Here is a 16,286-nt window from a genome sequence, read left to right as displayed (position 1 = left end):
GTTCACCAAGGTGATGGTGGTCGTCGCGGCAGCCTTGCGGTCGGAGGGCATCCTGGTACACCCCTACCTGGACGACTGGTTAATTCGGGCGAAGTCGTTGCAGGAAAGCTCCCGGGTTACGGCTCGGGTGGTGGAGTTTCTCCGGTTGCTGGGCTGGGTGGTCAACCTTTCCAAGAGCCGGTTGGTCCCGGCTCAGCGTCTGGAGTACCTAGGGGTGCTGTTCGACACCTCCTTGGGGAAGGTCTTCCTCCCAGAGGCCCGGGTGAGCAAATTGCAATCTCAGATTCGCCTGCTTTTGGCGTCCCGGTGTCCTCGGGCGCAAGATTTCCTCCAGGTCTTGGGGTCGATGGCGGCGTCCCTGGACGTGGTGAGGTGGGCGCGGGCCCACATGCGTCCTCTCCAGTATGCTCTGCTCCGGAGGTGGTCTCCCCAGAGGCACGGGATGGATGTTCCGGTTCCCCTGCGAGGCTTGGCGCGCTGCAGTCTACGTTGGTGGCTCCAGACCCCTCACCTAGTTCAGGGGGTGGGTCTGGATCTTCCGCAGTGGACGGTGCTCCTTACGGATGCGAGTCTCCTGGGTTAGGGGGCTCAGTGTCTGGGTCACTCAGCTCAGGGTACCTGGTCCGCGGAGGAGGCCTCCTGGTCGATCAACGTGTTGGAGACCAGAGCGGTCCGGCTGGCACTGTTGGCTTTCCACTCCCTTTTGTTGGGCAAGTCGGTCAGAGTCCTGTCGGACAATGCCACGGCGGTGGCTTATGTCAATCGTCAGGGGGGCACCAAGAGCACTCAGGTGGCGCAGGAGGCGGCTCGGCTCATGGTTTGGGCGGAGTCGCATCTTCTGGACATCTCGGCCTCTCACATTGCCGGGGTAGAAAACGTTCAGGCGGACTTCCTCAGTCGTCACTTCTTGGATCCGGGAGAGTGGTGTCTCGGCGCCGTGGCATTTCAGTTGATAGTGCGGGCTTGGGGGCAGCCCCTGATGGATCTGATGGCCACAAGTGGCAACGCCAAAGTACCCCGCTTCTTCAGTCGTCGCAGGGACGGTCTGGCCGAGGGTCTGGATGCTCTGGTCCAACCATGGCCAACGGAGGGGCTGTTGTATGTGTTCCCTCCTTGGCCATTAGTGGGCAGAGTACTGCTTCGCATTGTTCACCACCCGGGGCTGGTGGTTTTGGTGGCTCCGGATTGGCCTCGTCGTCCGTGGTATGCGGATCTGGTGAGGCATCTGGTGGCGGATCCTCTTCCTCTGCCTCTCGTGTGCGATCTCCTGACGCAGGGTCCCATTCCCATGTTCGACCCGTCTCCCTTTTGTCTTACGGCTTGGCTCTTGAAAGGGGCCGCCTGAGTAAGAAGGGATATTCAGATAAGGTGATCTCTACACTTTTGGGGTCCTGGAGGCTTTCTACCTCTCGGGCTTATGTGCGGGTTTGGCGTCTTTTTGAGGAATGGTGCCGGGCGCGGGGAGTGGTCTCTTTTCGCGCTTCCCTGCCTCACATTCTAGAGTTCTTGCAGGATGGCCTGGATAGAGGCCTAGCTTGGTCTTCTCTCCGGGTTCAACTGGCGGCCCTGTCGGCTTTTCGGGGGCTGGTGACAGGTCAGCGTTTGTCGGCCATTCCTGATGTAATTCGCTTTCTTCGGGCGGCCAAGTTGCTCAGGCCTCCCATACGGCCCTCGATTCCCTCTTGGGATCTCAATCTGGTTCTCTCGGTTCTGGTGCGCCCGCCTTTCGAGCCGTTGGATGGCTGTTCTTTGAAGGACCTTACGCTGAAGTCGGTCTTTTTGGTGGCCATTACTTCCGCTAGGCGGGTTTCTGAGCTACAGGCTTTCTCTTGTAGGGCTCCCTTCCTGGAATTTTCGAGGGAGTGGGTTGTTTTGCAGCCTGTTCCTTCCTTTCTGCCGAAAGTAGTTTCTCCTTTTCATGTCAATCAATCAGTGGTCCTCCCGGTCTTGGGTAGTCGGGAGGGTTCTTCTGAGCAACGGCAGCTGCGCAAGTTGGATGTCGGTCGGGTCCTCCGCGCTTATGTGCAGCGGACCCGGGATTTTCGGAGCTCCGATCATCTCTTTGTCCTTCTGGCGGGTCCTCGTCGGGGGGCTGGAGCTTCTAAGGCTACTATTGCGCGCTGGATCAAGGAGACGATTGCTTCCGCTTATCTTCTGAGTCAGAAGCCGGTTCCGGAGTTTCTCAAGGCTCATTCCACTCGGGGTCAGGCGGCTTCTTGGGCTGAGTCGTCGCTCGTGCCTCCGGTGGATATTTGTAAGGCTGCGGTTTGGTCCTCCTTGCATTCATTTGTTAGGCATTATCGGGTAGATGTTCAGGCGCGTCGGGACGCGGTGTTCGGTGAGCGTGTTCTGGTATCGGCCCTTCGGGGGTCCCGCCCATGAGAGGGACTGCTTTGGTACGTCCCATTCGTAAAGATTAACCTCTACTGGTCTGGAGAGTGCTAAAGAAGGAGAAATTAGGTTCTTACCTGCTAATTTACTTTCTTTTAGCTTCTCCAGACCAGTAGAGGTCCCCACCCTGTCTGTTGTTGTTGTTGTTGGGGCTGTTTCGCGGGCAGTTTTTGTTTTTTGCTGCGGGTTCTAGTATTTTTCTAGGGCCGGGGAGAATTAAAGAACAGCGGCTGTGGCTCGGTTGGCTTAGCTGGCGAGCTGTGGGGACATTTTCCTTCGGGTATTTCTCCTCTGCATTTTCCAACAGCATTTGAGTATGTTATTTGTTACTCCTGTTCGGAGTATTGTTTTCTTCCTGTTTTCCAGTTCTTGGTTCTGCTTGGCTATTCGGCAGACTGAGGGAAATAGAGAAGGGAGGATAGTATATACTGTCCCAAAGTTTTGTTTTCAGTCTCCACCTGCTGGTCATGATTGGATATATACCCATTCGTAAAGTTAACCTCTACTGGTCTGGAGAAGCTAAAAGAAAGTAAATTAGCAGGTAAGAACCTAATTTCTCCTTACTCAACATGTTGATACTGCATATTCTCACTAATTGTATTCTGTATTCACTGACTGTTCAGTGACTTCTTTACTATTTGTATTCTGAAATTCGCCCCCTTCACTGTAACATGTTAATATTATATTTCTTACTAATTTGTACTCTATAATCACTGACTGCTCAGTGACATCTTCCCTATTTCTACACTGTAATTTGCTGATTGCACAGCTCTCATCACTGTGAACTGCCTAGAAGTCGCAAGATTATGGCAGTATAGAAAAAATAAAGTTATTATTATTATTATTAATGTTCTAGTTATACTGACTTTGTACGAATTACATCTAAACTATCGATTTTTACTCGTCTGCATACCCCTAAATCTCTGTTTTAGATTAAAAGACAGAGGGTTTTCTTAAGCCAGTCACCCACAGTGGTAATACAGCAATTGAGAATAAAAAGCCTTCGTCTCTGGAGACTCCACCACTGAAATCGTTAGCTCTATATAGAAACATAGAAACATGATGGCAGATAAAAGCCAAATGACCCATCCAGTCTTGCCCATCTGCAGCATCCACTATCTCCTCCTCTCCCTATTGGTTAAGAATCTTAACATTTGAATCTCCTCTCCCTATTGGCTAAGGCTCTTTACACTTGCATTGTGATGTCATAGAGATTTATGATTATAGAAACATGACGGCAGATAAAGGCCAAATGGCCCATCTAGTCTGCCCATCTGCAGAAACCATTATCTCTTTCAGAGAACTTATATGCCTATCCCAGGCTCTCTTGATAGAAACATATCTTCACCCTTCTAAAAGATATATTAGATTTTATGAAATGAAGTGTTTATAGGAATCTAACTCTTTTGTGATCTTTTTTCCCCACAAAGTTGGCAAGGTGTCACAAATTTGTTTTGCATGTCTTTGCAAATGCAACTTTAGAAATGTAAATGAGAGAGTAAAAGTTGTCCATACATGCTGTAGTTAGTGATGAAGGCTGTCTTAGGCAACTCAACTTCAAATAATGCCTCCCTGGATTCATTAGCTCTGTTGACCATTCTGCTCGTAATAACAGTGTGAGCAAATCGTGCAGAAACTTGGCAGTCCACATGAACGCTGTAGATATCGATGTCTCTCTGAAAAATTAAATGAACATATTTAAATTGACTCAAAATTAAATCCAATAACCTATTTCTACTGTCCTCCTAATTTATGTATGCATTTTTAACACAGCAATGAAAGTTAAGATCTGCACTAAAATCATATTCTATAAAGAGCACTTGGTGATAAGCGCCCTTTATATCATACAGACTCACTTTTTTTAAACTGCTTTTAACTCTTGACTCCCACTCACTGCTGTCAGATACCTAGACCCACTGTATCATTTCCTCTACCATAATCTCCCCAACCCTGTAATGTCCTGTCTAAATTAGATTCTAAGCTCTTCTGAGCAGGGACTGTCTATTGTGTGTTAAAATGTACAGCGCTCCGTACACCTTTTTACCGCTATAGAAATAATTACATTACATTACATTAGTGATTTCTATTCCGCCTGTGCCTTGCGGTTCTAGGCGGATTACAAATTATAAGAGATCTGGATATTACCGAGAGAATTGCAAAACAGAGATTATCCAGAGAAATTACATAACAGATTATCTAGAGAAATTACTTAATAGATTATCTAGAGATATTGCATAACCGTGATTCATGTACTTTACATGGTGTGGTAGAGGATTCAATTATAAGAATTACATTTAATTATAAGAATTACATTAAATTATAAGAATTACATTTAAGAGAATCAAGTGATAACAGGATATAGTGGAGAATATCAGTATATGCGGGTTACAGACGAGAAGTTACCTAACAATGACGTAAGAAGTTTGTTGGATAGTGAGGTAAATGCTTATTTAGGAATCTGAGTATTTTTGGAGGGAAAGGTTCTAGGAGTTGACTAATGTGATATTCAGGAGAGGGAGAGCTTGTGCGAAAGGGGAGGAGACTAGTTAGTAAGGACGTGTTTTTTGAATAGAAATGTTTTGATTTCTTTTCGAAACACTTTGATGTCTGTTGTGTTGATCATTAGTTTGGTGATGGTGGGGTCAGTTTTCGCTGCCTGTGTCGCTAGAAGGCTGTCGTATAGTTTCTTACGTCGGGTACCATTATGAGGGGGGAAGGTGAATAGGTTTTGAGTTCTCCTTGATCTGGATGAGTGGTAGCGGTATAGGCGGTTGTTTAGGTAACAGGGGGCAGTTCCATGGGTTACTTTAAATAGAAGACAATAGAACTTGAATTGAGTTCTTGCTTTTATCGGAAGCCAGTGAGAGTCTACATAGGCGGGGGTGATGTGGTCATATTTGCTGAGACAGTAGATGAGTCTGATGGCTGTGTTCTGAATGGTCTGTAGTTGTTTTATCATGTAGTTTGGGCATGGTAGGTAGAGGCTGTTGCAGTAATCCAAAGTACTGAGTGTGAGGGATTGTACAATGATCTTGTAGTGTTCTTTGGTAAAGAACTTTCTTATAGTACTAATAGTAGTATATCCTGCAATTTTGCAACAAGGATTCAATATGGCTAACAAAAGATTTTGTACAGTGTTTAACAATAAACACAATCCAACAAGGTCTGCAGTGAAACAGAAGCAGCACAAAACAAAAGAAAACTGCAAACAAGCATACAAGATGCAGGCTATGTTTATTAAAACAATTATTTATTGCGGTTAATGTCACCGCCTTTTTACAAACCAGGAGACCCGACACGGTCCATGTTTCAGTTAACATGCCTTCATCAGGGGTCCCTAATTTGTGAGGTATCAAAACATTACAGTGTTTAACATTAGGAATTGTGAATAAGGCAAAAGAGATCAGTAGAGATGGATATACTGGCTAGAGTCATCTTATCTTATGTGGAGAAAAGATATGTCTTAAGTGTCTTCTGGGAGTAGAACAGGACACCTGCCGCAGAGATGTAAGGAGTGTATCCCAAATGTATGGAGCCAGGAATTTGAATGTAGACTTGAACATTTTTTTTTCCAGCGGATTTGTTAAGGAGATGTGAAGGGGATCATAAACCATTGCGTTGGCCTACAGTTGATGCTTATTGTGGGCACATTGGGAGTTTTTGCCGTATATAGCTTTGTGGATCATGCAATAGTGGTTAGCGTTAATTCCCGCAATCAACTTTAGGCGTGTGGACTTATACCAAACAACACCTGGTGTAAATCTTGGCAAGCAAGTTGAACACACAACCCTGGCATTCTGTAACATCGCAACTAAATTATGGGAATGCTCTTGACTTGCCCTTGGCCCTTCCATGGCCCTGCCCTTTTAGGGCTGTGCAAGAAACAATTTTAGCGCATGACTTTATAGAATAGCATGCAGGCAATAGTGAGCAGAGAATTTTTTTTTTTTTTAACTGCCATGAAATGGCAATAATTGGTGTTATTTGGATCATTAACTAATTACATTGTACTCACATCTCAAGATCATGCTCAAAATTTGGTGCATGCAGTTCAGGTTGTCATATCTCAAAAAAGATATAGAGGAATTAGAAAAGATTCAAAGAAGAGCAACCAAGATGATAAAAGAGATGGAACTCCTCTCATATGAGGAAAGACTAAAGAGGTTAGGGCTCTTCAGCTCAGAAAAGAGACGGCTGAGGGGAGATATGATTGAAGTCTACAAAATCCTGAGTGGATCGATTTTTCACTCCATCAAAAATTACAAAGACTAGGGGACACTTAATGAAGTTCCAGCGAAATAGTTTTAAAACCAATAGGAGGAAATATTTTTTCACTAAGAGAATAGTTAAGCTCTGGAACGCATTGCCAGAGGACATGGTAACAGCAGTTAACGTAGCTGGGTTTAAAAAAGGTTTGGACAAATTCCTGAAAGAGAAGTTCATAGTCTGCTGTTGAGACAGACATGGGGGAAGCCACTGCTTGCCCTGGGATCGGGAGCATAGAATGTTGCTACTACTGCCAGGCACTTGTGACCTGGTTTAGCCATTTTAGTAGCCTTGCTCTGGACCGACTCCATCCTGTTTATATCTTTTTGAAGGTGCGATCTCCAGGAGTTAGCCACCTAAATGTGTGCCCTGTCTTTAGCTAAATTTAGGCGCGCAACTTTTCAGCTGAAAATTCATCTCATCTCAATTTAGAAGCTTAAAGGTTATGCTTATAAACCTAGTCTAGTCTTCCTAGATGTACGCATCTAATTAATGAGCCTAGTGCTGGAAATCAGTGCTAAGCTCCTAATTTCTTTTCCCCGTCTTAAATTTGCATGTTGCCAGCCACTTTTTCTACTCTTAAATTTTAGAGTCTGGTGAAATTTTGAGTAAAAATGGTAAGCCTCTTTTACAAAGCCACAGTAGTGATTTCCACCCAGCAAATGTGGTGCAGTCTCTTCGATTGTTATGGGCTGCACCACTGCTCACTATTGCGGCTTTGTAAAAGGGGCCCTTTACGCACTTGGTCCTAGTAAATTTTTAGAGGTCAATTTATTACTATAACTCCCAAAGTTAGGAGCATAAATGCTTTGAAAATCGAACTTTATACGGAGGAAAATAGCTCTGAAAATCATCCTCCTTATTACATCATTTAGCATATAAAACATATATAACAATGAAATCCAGTACCTTTTTTGCAAAAGAATTTGATGGAAGTATGATTGATGAAATTGCCAGAAATACAGTGAGCACTTGTCCATCCATTTTGGAAATGCATGCACAGAATTGAGAAACGGCTGCCTAGCACTCAGTTAATCACTAACTTAGCAAGTAGGTGGTGTGTGGACATGTTGTTTAAATATTAAACTTATTTTGAAGCTACCCATCACACTGTACTCATTGTTTTTTGTAATGAAGCTGCAATATATTAAATTTAATAAGCCATAGACCATTCCGTGTACTCAGTGCCTCAAAAAGATTCTCTTTATTTCTGTTTACCCTCTAGCTCCCCCTTTTTCTTTTCTCCTCGTATTCCTCATTCCTTCTCAGACTGCACCAGAAATAGTGGCATCATTCTGAATCCATCTCTCTCTCTCTCTCTCTCTCTTTTCTTCTTACATCTTGTAACCCATAGTCTTCTCTACATGTCTACAATGTTTATAAAATTTGCTTCTCACTCTTTTGACTCTTGTCATTTACTTTTTCAAACATTGGGGTTGATATTCAAGGTGATCTAACCAAGTAGAAGAAAGCTCTTGGCCAGTTAACTTGCTGGTGTGGGGCTATCTGCTGATATCAGCACTGACCACCAAAAGCAAAGCCAGCTGTTATGTGGGTGGTCTGGGGGCAGATTCAACACTTATTCAGAAAAGTTAATTGTTGTTAGTTAGATGCCATCAACTCGTGCTCGAGTCCTAGTGACTTGATGAATTGTGGATCTAAAAAGAAATCGGTTTTGTGCTAGTCCGGAAAGGTCCTCCAAAATCATCCCCCATGGTTTTTTTCAATGTATCCAGCCATCTGATTGCAGGTCACCTTCTTCGCCTGGTTCCTTCAATCTTCTCAAACATGATGTCCTTTTCCAGTGATCTCTCTCTTCTGATGATGTGACCAAAATAAGACAGTCATAACTTCATCATTTGGGCTTCAGCGCTTAGAAAGTCTTTATAAGCAGTTTTATCAAATTGTAAATAAACTTGAAAAAAAAAACTTCAAGTGACCATAGCTAGTTTAATCTCTCCCAGAATCAATTTCTTAGTTCTTCTGGCAGTCCACGGCATGCCTAAAATACTTCTCCAGCACCAAAGCACAAATGTAATGTAATGTAATGTAATGTAATTTATTTCTAATTAGACGACATAAAATGCGGTCTTATCTTTGTCCAGTTTTGATTAGGCAATTAAATGCTGAATATCGCATTTAACTGGATAATAAATAGCTGGCCACACAAATCTGGAAATTCAATGCCCAGACATTACCAGTGTTGCCTACTCCTTATTCTAGACCATTATTTTAAAATACCATAAGTGGTAGCACTGAAAACTTCATTCATTGCCCCAACATAGTGTTTCAGACCTGATCTAGATTACGAGTAGATCGGAAGATGTTATATTGCCACTTTATAGAACTATGGTCAGACCGCACTTAGAATACTGTGTCCAACACTGGTCTCCATACCTTAAAAAGGATATAACTCTGCTAGAGAAAGTGCAGAGGCGAGCCACGAAACTTATTAAAGGAATTGAACATATGAGCTACAAAGATCGACTCAGGAAACTGGGACTGTTTACCCTTGAGAAGAGAAGACTGAGAGGGTATTTGATTGAGACTTTCAAAATATTAAAAGGATTTGATAAAATAGACCAAGAAGCAGCATTACTGACATTTTCACATGTGACACGGACAAGAGGCCATAGCCTGAAACTGAGTGGCAGCAGGTTCAGGACAAATGTCAGGAAGTTTTCTTTCACATAGCGCGTGGTGGATGCTTGGAATGCACTCCCGGAGGAGGTTGTGGAGGAGACTACTGTACTGGGATTCAAGCGCAAGTTGGATGCCTTCCTTCTTGCATATCATATTGAGGGATACGGTAAATCCGGGTCTCCATATAGGAGTACCTAAATGGGCCGCCGCGTGTGCGGATCGCTGGACTAGATGGACCTCGGTCTGATCCGGTGAAGGCGTTTCTTATGTTCTTATATGTTCTTATGCTAACTCTAAAGACATAGGGTGAGTAAGTCTATTTTTATATTCAATCTGTGATCTACCTCCTAAGACTGCTAACAAGGGTGTCAGTTGTAAAGGTGCTTTTTAGAGATGTAGAGTGTAGACGTCTATGCAACTGGAATGTTTTTTTTTTTAGGTAAGCCGGGAACTGCCCTTCAGATGGCAATGATTTTAAGTCACTACAAACAAAAGGCTGTATTTGAGTGGCTGACCAGTCAGAAAAAGGCTGTATTTTTCTCCATCACTTCTCAGAGTCATCCTGTCCTCATTCACAGCACTGTAAAAAGTTGTCTTTCAGATAAACATTGAATGGTGTGAGAAGAGATGATTGCAAGGTTTTCAGATGTAATGTCCAAGAAGTATAGCAGCTAATGCTGTCATTCTTCTTAGGGAGGTTACATGAAAGCCCTGTTTTGATATCTCTTTGAAGGACCCCTAAGGAAGGCAATCTTTTGCTGAAACACAGACCATGTTTGTTCTCCCCTGGACTGTATTCTCCTTTAGACTGTACAAGAACCCTACTACTGCCATTATTTATCACTTCTATAGCGCTGAAAGGCATACGTAGCACTGTACATTTGACATTTAATAGATGGTACCTGATCAAAAGAGCTTACAATCCAACTTGGACAGACAAACAAGACATATAGGGTAAGGGTTGTCTGAAACTGTACCATATTTCTCCTTGAATAAATTGGTTTCATCCAGATCATCAGTTCCATTGCCTTTGTTTGCTGGTGTTGTTTGACTTTTGTGGACCCTCGGTCTTCGCTTTTACTTTTGATGCTGTTCATATCTACCATACCTCTCTTCCCATGTCTATCCACTTGCTTATCAATTTCCCTCCTTTCTCTGTCCTTCCTTTTCACTTACCCTTCCCCATTCTCTTTTCTCTTTTACATCTTTCTTCTTTCCATTCCTTTGCTCTTGCTTACTTCCTCCCCTTCCCCATTCTCTCCCTATGTCTCAGCTCTTCTCCTGCCTTTTTCTTCCTTTTCCTCCCTCATTCACCCCTCTAATTCCCTCCTCTTCCTTATCCCTTCACTTTATCTCCCTTCACTCTTATTCACTCTCCTCCTTTCTCAGGCATCATCTTTTTCTCAGCTGTCAGGGACTGAGAAACCCTGCCAGCTTTTCTGCCAATACCATTGTGATGAGGTGTAATTCCGTCACCAGAAACTATGAACTTGAGGAGAAACACCTCACTGAGAAAGCACTACCAGAAGACAGCGTAGGTCTAAGGAAAAAGGAAGCAGAGCCCTTAAAGAAACTGATGACACATTGTTTGCATATAGATTTAAATACTGGGGAATTGCATGCTGGAAAGGACCTTTATCTTCACCTTGATATAAGTTTTCAAGCTTTATTAAAAATTTGATTAAATCACTTAATCTTGCTTCTAAGTGATGTACAAAATAAAAAGATTAAAAACAATTGGGGACGTACAACATAAAATACAGACTTAAAATAAAAAGACTTACAATACCTCGACTTCCAGAAAGCCTTTGACAAGGTACCCCATGAGTGGCTACTTAGGAAGCTGTGGAACCACGGGGTGGAAGAGGATGTATATAGATGGATAAAACACTGGTTGGCAGGCAGAAAGCAAAGGGTTGGAGTGAAGGGCCAATACTCTGACTGGCAGAGGATCACGAGCGGTGTTCCGCAGGGGTCGGTGTTGGGACCGCTGTTGTTCAATAAATTCATAAACGACCTAGAAACAGGGACGAAGTGTGAAGTCATAAAATTTGCGGATGACACCAAACTCTGCAGCAGGGTTAGAACAGAGGAAGAATGTGAAGACCTGCAAAGGGACCTAAGCAAACTGGAGGAGTGGGCAAATAAATGGCAAATGCGCTTTAATATAGAGAAATGCAAGGTCATGCATATAGGGAAAAAGAACCCGATGTTCAGCTACACAATGGGGGGGATCATTGCTGGGGGTAAGTAACCGTGAAAAAGACTTGGGTGTGCTGGTGGATACAACAATGAAATCATCGGCGCAATGTGCAGCAGCCTCAAAGAAAGCAAACCGAATGTTGGGTATTATTAAGAAGGGTATCACAACCAGGACGAAGGATGTCATCCTGCCTCTGTATCGTGCAATGGTGTGCCCGCATCTGGAGTACTGTGTCCAGTATTGATCGCCATACCTCAAAAAGGACATGGCGATACTTGAAAGGGTCCAGAGAAGAGCGACAAAAATGATAAAAGGTATGGAAAACTTTTCATATGCTGATGGGATGGAAAGGCTGGGGCTCTTCTCCCTGGAAAAGCAGAGACATAGAGGAGACATGATAGAAACTTTCAAGATCATAAAAGGCATAGAGAAGGTAGACAGGGACAGATTCTTCAGACTAAAGGGAACCACAAGTACAAGGGGGCACTCGGGAAAGCTGAAAGAGGACAGGTTTAGAACCAATGCTAGGAATTCTTCACACAGAGGGTGGTGGACACATGGAACGCGCTCCCGGAGGTTGTGATAGGGCAGAGTACACTACGGGGATTCAAAGACGGATTGGATAAATTCCTGAAGGATAGGGGGATTGAGGGGTACAGATAGAGGTAGAGATAGGGTATAGAAACAAGGGGATTATAGGGCCAAGTCAAGGAACACCTGACAGGTCATGGACCTGATGGGCCACCGTGGGTGCGGACTGCTGGGCAGGATGGACCTCTGGTCTGACCCAGCGGAGGCAACTTCTTATGTTCTTAAGAAATACCATATAAAATAGGAAAGAAAACAAATAAAGGAAAAAAAAACTTAAGTGAGGGATTAAAAGAAGAAAGTAAAAGAAAAAGAGTTTATAATATAGAGATCAAATGCATAAGGAGCTCATTCTGGTTCAAAGAGTCAGAGATTGAAGGCATCCTTGACTAGGAAACATTTAAAGTTACTCTTGAACTTATCGAGAAGAGAATTCCATGTTTGAGGAATCTCTTCCCATGACTTCCAGACTAAAGGAACCCAGAGGAAGAGCTTGTCATAAGAACATAAAAATTGCCGCTGCTGGGTCAGACTGGTGGTCCATCATGCCCAGCAGTCCGCTCATGCAGCGGCCCTCTGGTCAAAGACCAGCGCCCTAACTGAGACTAGTCTTACCTGCGTACTTTCTGTCAGGAGCTCTCAGGCAACCCTTGAGAGGATATCTTCTGGCTCCTGGGACCCTCGACCACCAGAGGGCATCCACTGAAAGTCAGGGGAGGGAAGTTTCATGGCGACTCCAGGAAATACTTCTTCACCGAAAGAGTGGTGGATCATTGGAACAGACTCCCACTCCAGGTGATAGAGGCCAGCAGCGTGACGGATTTTAAGAGAAAATGGGATACTCATGTGGGATCGTTAAGGGAGTAAACTCAGGGGGGAGGGATACTTGGAATGGGCAGACTTGGTGGGCTATAGCCCTTTTCTGCCGCTTTTTTCTATGTTTCTATGTTTCTAACCCTCGTTAAACCAACATATCCTGACATGGCCAGAGTGTGGTTAAAGGTCAGAGTGACCAGTGGTGACCAGAAGGGACCTAGGTGATCAGAGGCGCCAGAGGACCAACTGACCAGAATTACCCCAGAGACTGGAAGGACACGGAGGATCCAGAAGAGCATAAGAAAATTCCGGGATTCCGCCAAGCGGGCGGACAATGACAACCATAAACATGTGACTTATTCTTTTGCAGACAGTGCTTGGGAAACCCCACAAGCCCTATGGACATCGCTGCTATCCTATACTAGTGAGATACAGCTGTGGAAAGGAAAAGTATAGTGGATCAGAAAAAAAAAAGGCCCATAGGCTAGATCCAGCTCATATGCTGTAGTTTGAGGACTCCTGTTCTAGAGAAATTTTTTGCCCTAAAATTTATTTACTATGCATGTCCTTATTGCATGTACTTTTTGTACATATGCATGTATTTTTTTTTTTTGTTCCCTTCACTTAAATTGTAGACGTATAACCATCATGTTAACTTTTATAATTGCTTTGTTCATTTTTTGTTGTCAACTGCAACTGCACTGTTTGTATTGAATCTAACTGCTGTGAACCACCTAGAACTCCCTGGGTATGGTGGTATACAAAATAAATTTATTATTATTATTATTATTATATCTCCTATCCTTTAGGGAATATAGTTTTAAAGCCCTGAAGTTTTATTTCAGAAGACATTTTGGATAGATCTTGAGTTATTTTGGTAGCTTTTCTCTGAAGCAACATAACTCTCTCTCTGTTCATTTGGAGGAATGTCTTGGGAATTGGACTTGTCCCCTGATTTTTAGGCAGAATTGTAGTAAATATTCTGCCTAAACCACAGCGCCCAGATGCTTTCTTTGAGATCATGTTTGCTTGTGACTTTATACTGGATGACTTATTAACTAGTTTGTATAGCTAATTGTGGCCAATACAAATAACTAATTGTGACCAAATAGAAATTTGTTTGAATTGTCCCAATGTCAAGGTTAAAACTGAAGTGACTTTGATTACATGCACTAACCTGTAAGAAAATTAGCTCCAGTGTATTATAAAAGCAGGGCTTAATATGTGTTGGAAAAGGGTGGAACAGGATTCCAGCACTTTTTGCACTTAAGAAGTGATGTCATGTTCTGCCTCCAGTATTCTCCTTCCCCTTCCCCTTCCCTTCCTCCCAGTTAACTTTTCCGTGCACTCTGGCTTCCATCCCTCCTATCCCAAGCTGGCAGTTGGTACCTCCCCATCTCTCTATGTCCCCCATGGCCTCCACCCCCAATCGCAACCCCTTGTACCATTAAAACTATTTTACTGTCGTAGAGGTTATCATCAGCACTTCATACCTGCCTTCTCTCTGACATACTTTCTGTGTCTGCACAAGCAGGAAGCATTAGAGGAAAGACTCTGGAGTCGGCCATAAGTAGCGTTAATGAATTGCTACTCTCTGTTGGCAACCTCTATAGTGGAAACAAAAGAATTCTGGTCATCTAGCATGGCGTCTCAGCCTCTGTGCATCCAGAGCTTGAGATGGGCGTGTTGAAGGCATATTATGGGCAAGCTTTGGGCATACTTAAGGATAAGTTAGACTCGGACATCTTGCAGTGATAATCGAATGTTATGTAAGACGTCTTGGATGGAACACAGATGTGTGGAGCTAGACATGTTTTAGAAGTGTCTAAGTGCCACAAAGGTGCCCAAACTGACTAGATGACCACTGCATGCATCAAGGTAAGACACCCACCACACTCCCCTAGTGCTCACTGACCATCCCCTTACACTACACAAAAATAAGAACAAAAGGTTACATACCTGGCTCTGGAACAGCAGCATTTGGTAAGGGGTTGCCTAGTAGAACATCACACAGATGTGCAGAGTTACTTGGTGAGTGGGCTAGTGAACTCTTACCACTACATTTATGGTAGAAAGAGTGAGCTCACCTAAACCCCACTATAATGCTATATAGGTGCCATCTGCAGCCATAAGAGCTATTGGGTGGTACACAGGTGGGTATAGTAGGTTTAACCTTTTCCTATCGTGTGTCCCGGATGATGGGACATTCCAAAAAATGTCGTTGCCATCGTATGTCCCATGGCATGGGACATACAGTACACCTTCTACCTATCATTTGTCCCATCTATTGGGCCATTGTGTTTACAATAGCCATAAATGATAACGGTGAATAATACAAAACTTTGCTAAAATAATTATGATTGGAACCAGCATAACGTAAAATTTATTACAATAGGAAAAGGTTAATGGGGTCTCCATAAATTATAAGGGGGTTCTGATGAGATATACAATACATCTGGCACTCTTTATGTGAATTTCACAGCAATACCCTCTAAGATGTCCCACTGCTTTGTTGGGATGTCTAGGTGGCCAGTCCATTACTATGCTGGCCCTTCCCATGTCCAAATGGTCTGCATTTGAATGTTTTCAAGATGGATGTTTTTCTGATCGAAAATAGAATATCAGGTTAGACGTCCCGGTTGCCAAGATGTCTATGAATACAAGTTTTCAAAAATATAATTATATTTGGATGTCCAGCAGTTGCCATTTGTAGATGGTCGTTTCGGTTTCTCCAACTTTGGACGTCCAAGTTGGATTTAGATGTTTTCTTTGAAAATGCCCCTCTATCTCATCACCAATGTGATCAGTGTGGTATTTGAAAGAGATTCACGGTAGTTTTTTTGCCGTTGAAAACTGGTGGAGGAAGTTAGTCTGTCGGCAGCATCTTTAAATGATTTTGAGCATTTTTGGTGAGTTCCCTCTGTAAAGCCATGATTCTTGTTATAAAGTTTATAAGTTGTAGTATTTTAAATGTTTTCAAATAAATCTAATTATTAATTTTTATGTTCCAGAGACACCACCACCTTAGAAAAAACTTTTTGAATCCACTAATCGGTTAAATTTAAGAGTAGCTTAAAATGTTTTCTTTATAAAGATGCCTACGACTGATTTATCCCATGCCTTTTTAATTTATCTTCACTTTTTAAAATTTTAAATATTTCCCAATCCTTTCCTTTTGTTTTTATCCTTTGTTTTTTATTTTTTAAGAATTGTAATTTTCCCCCTTCTATCCTTTTGTTATACCCTTCCCCCCCCTAAATTAGTCTGTCCTGTATGGTATTTGTTTATTTTAGATTTTAATGTACAACGCTTTGAAATCTTATGTTAAGTTATCTTATCTTATGTTATTTTAATAAACTATAAACTGTTCCCTGATGCA

At 43.0% G+C, this 16,286-nt stretch overlaps 1 protein-coding gene across 2 annotated transcripts in view; it reads right to left on the bottom strand.

The window, feature by feature from the left end:
- The window catches only part of LOC117351050 (inter-alpha-trypsin inhibitor heavy chain H4-like), a 141,717-nt gene extending 134,058 nt beyond the window's left edge, over positions 1-7,659 (bottom strand). For both annotated transcript variants that reach the window (XM_033925734.1, XM_033925735.1), the window contains exons 1-2: positions 7,567-7,659; positions 3,907-4,067 (exon numbers count right to left, since the gene is read on the bottom strand). In XM_033925734.1, the coding sequence (XP_033781625.1) occupies positions 3,907-4,067; positions 7,567-7,641 (236 nt within the window). In that variant the 5' untranslated portion in view covers positions 7,642-7,659. The remainder of the gene's footprint in view (positions 1-3,906; positions 4,068-7,566) is intronic.
- Positions 7,660-16,286: the final 8,627 nt, after the last annotated feature.

Source organism: Geotrypetes seraphini, chromosome 17, assembly GCF_902459505.1.
Source record: "Geotrypetes seraphini chromosome 17, aGeoSer1.1, whole genome shotgun sequence".
NCBI lineage: Eukaryota > Metazoa > Chordata > Amphibia > Gymnophiona > Dermophiidae > Geotrypetes > Geotrypetes seraphini.
Note: the sequence above shows the minus strand (reverse complement) of the source record. Positions and strands in the feature narration are given on the sequence as shown.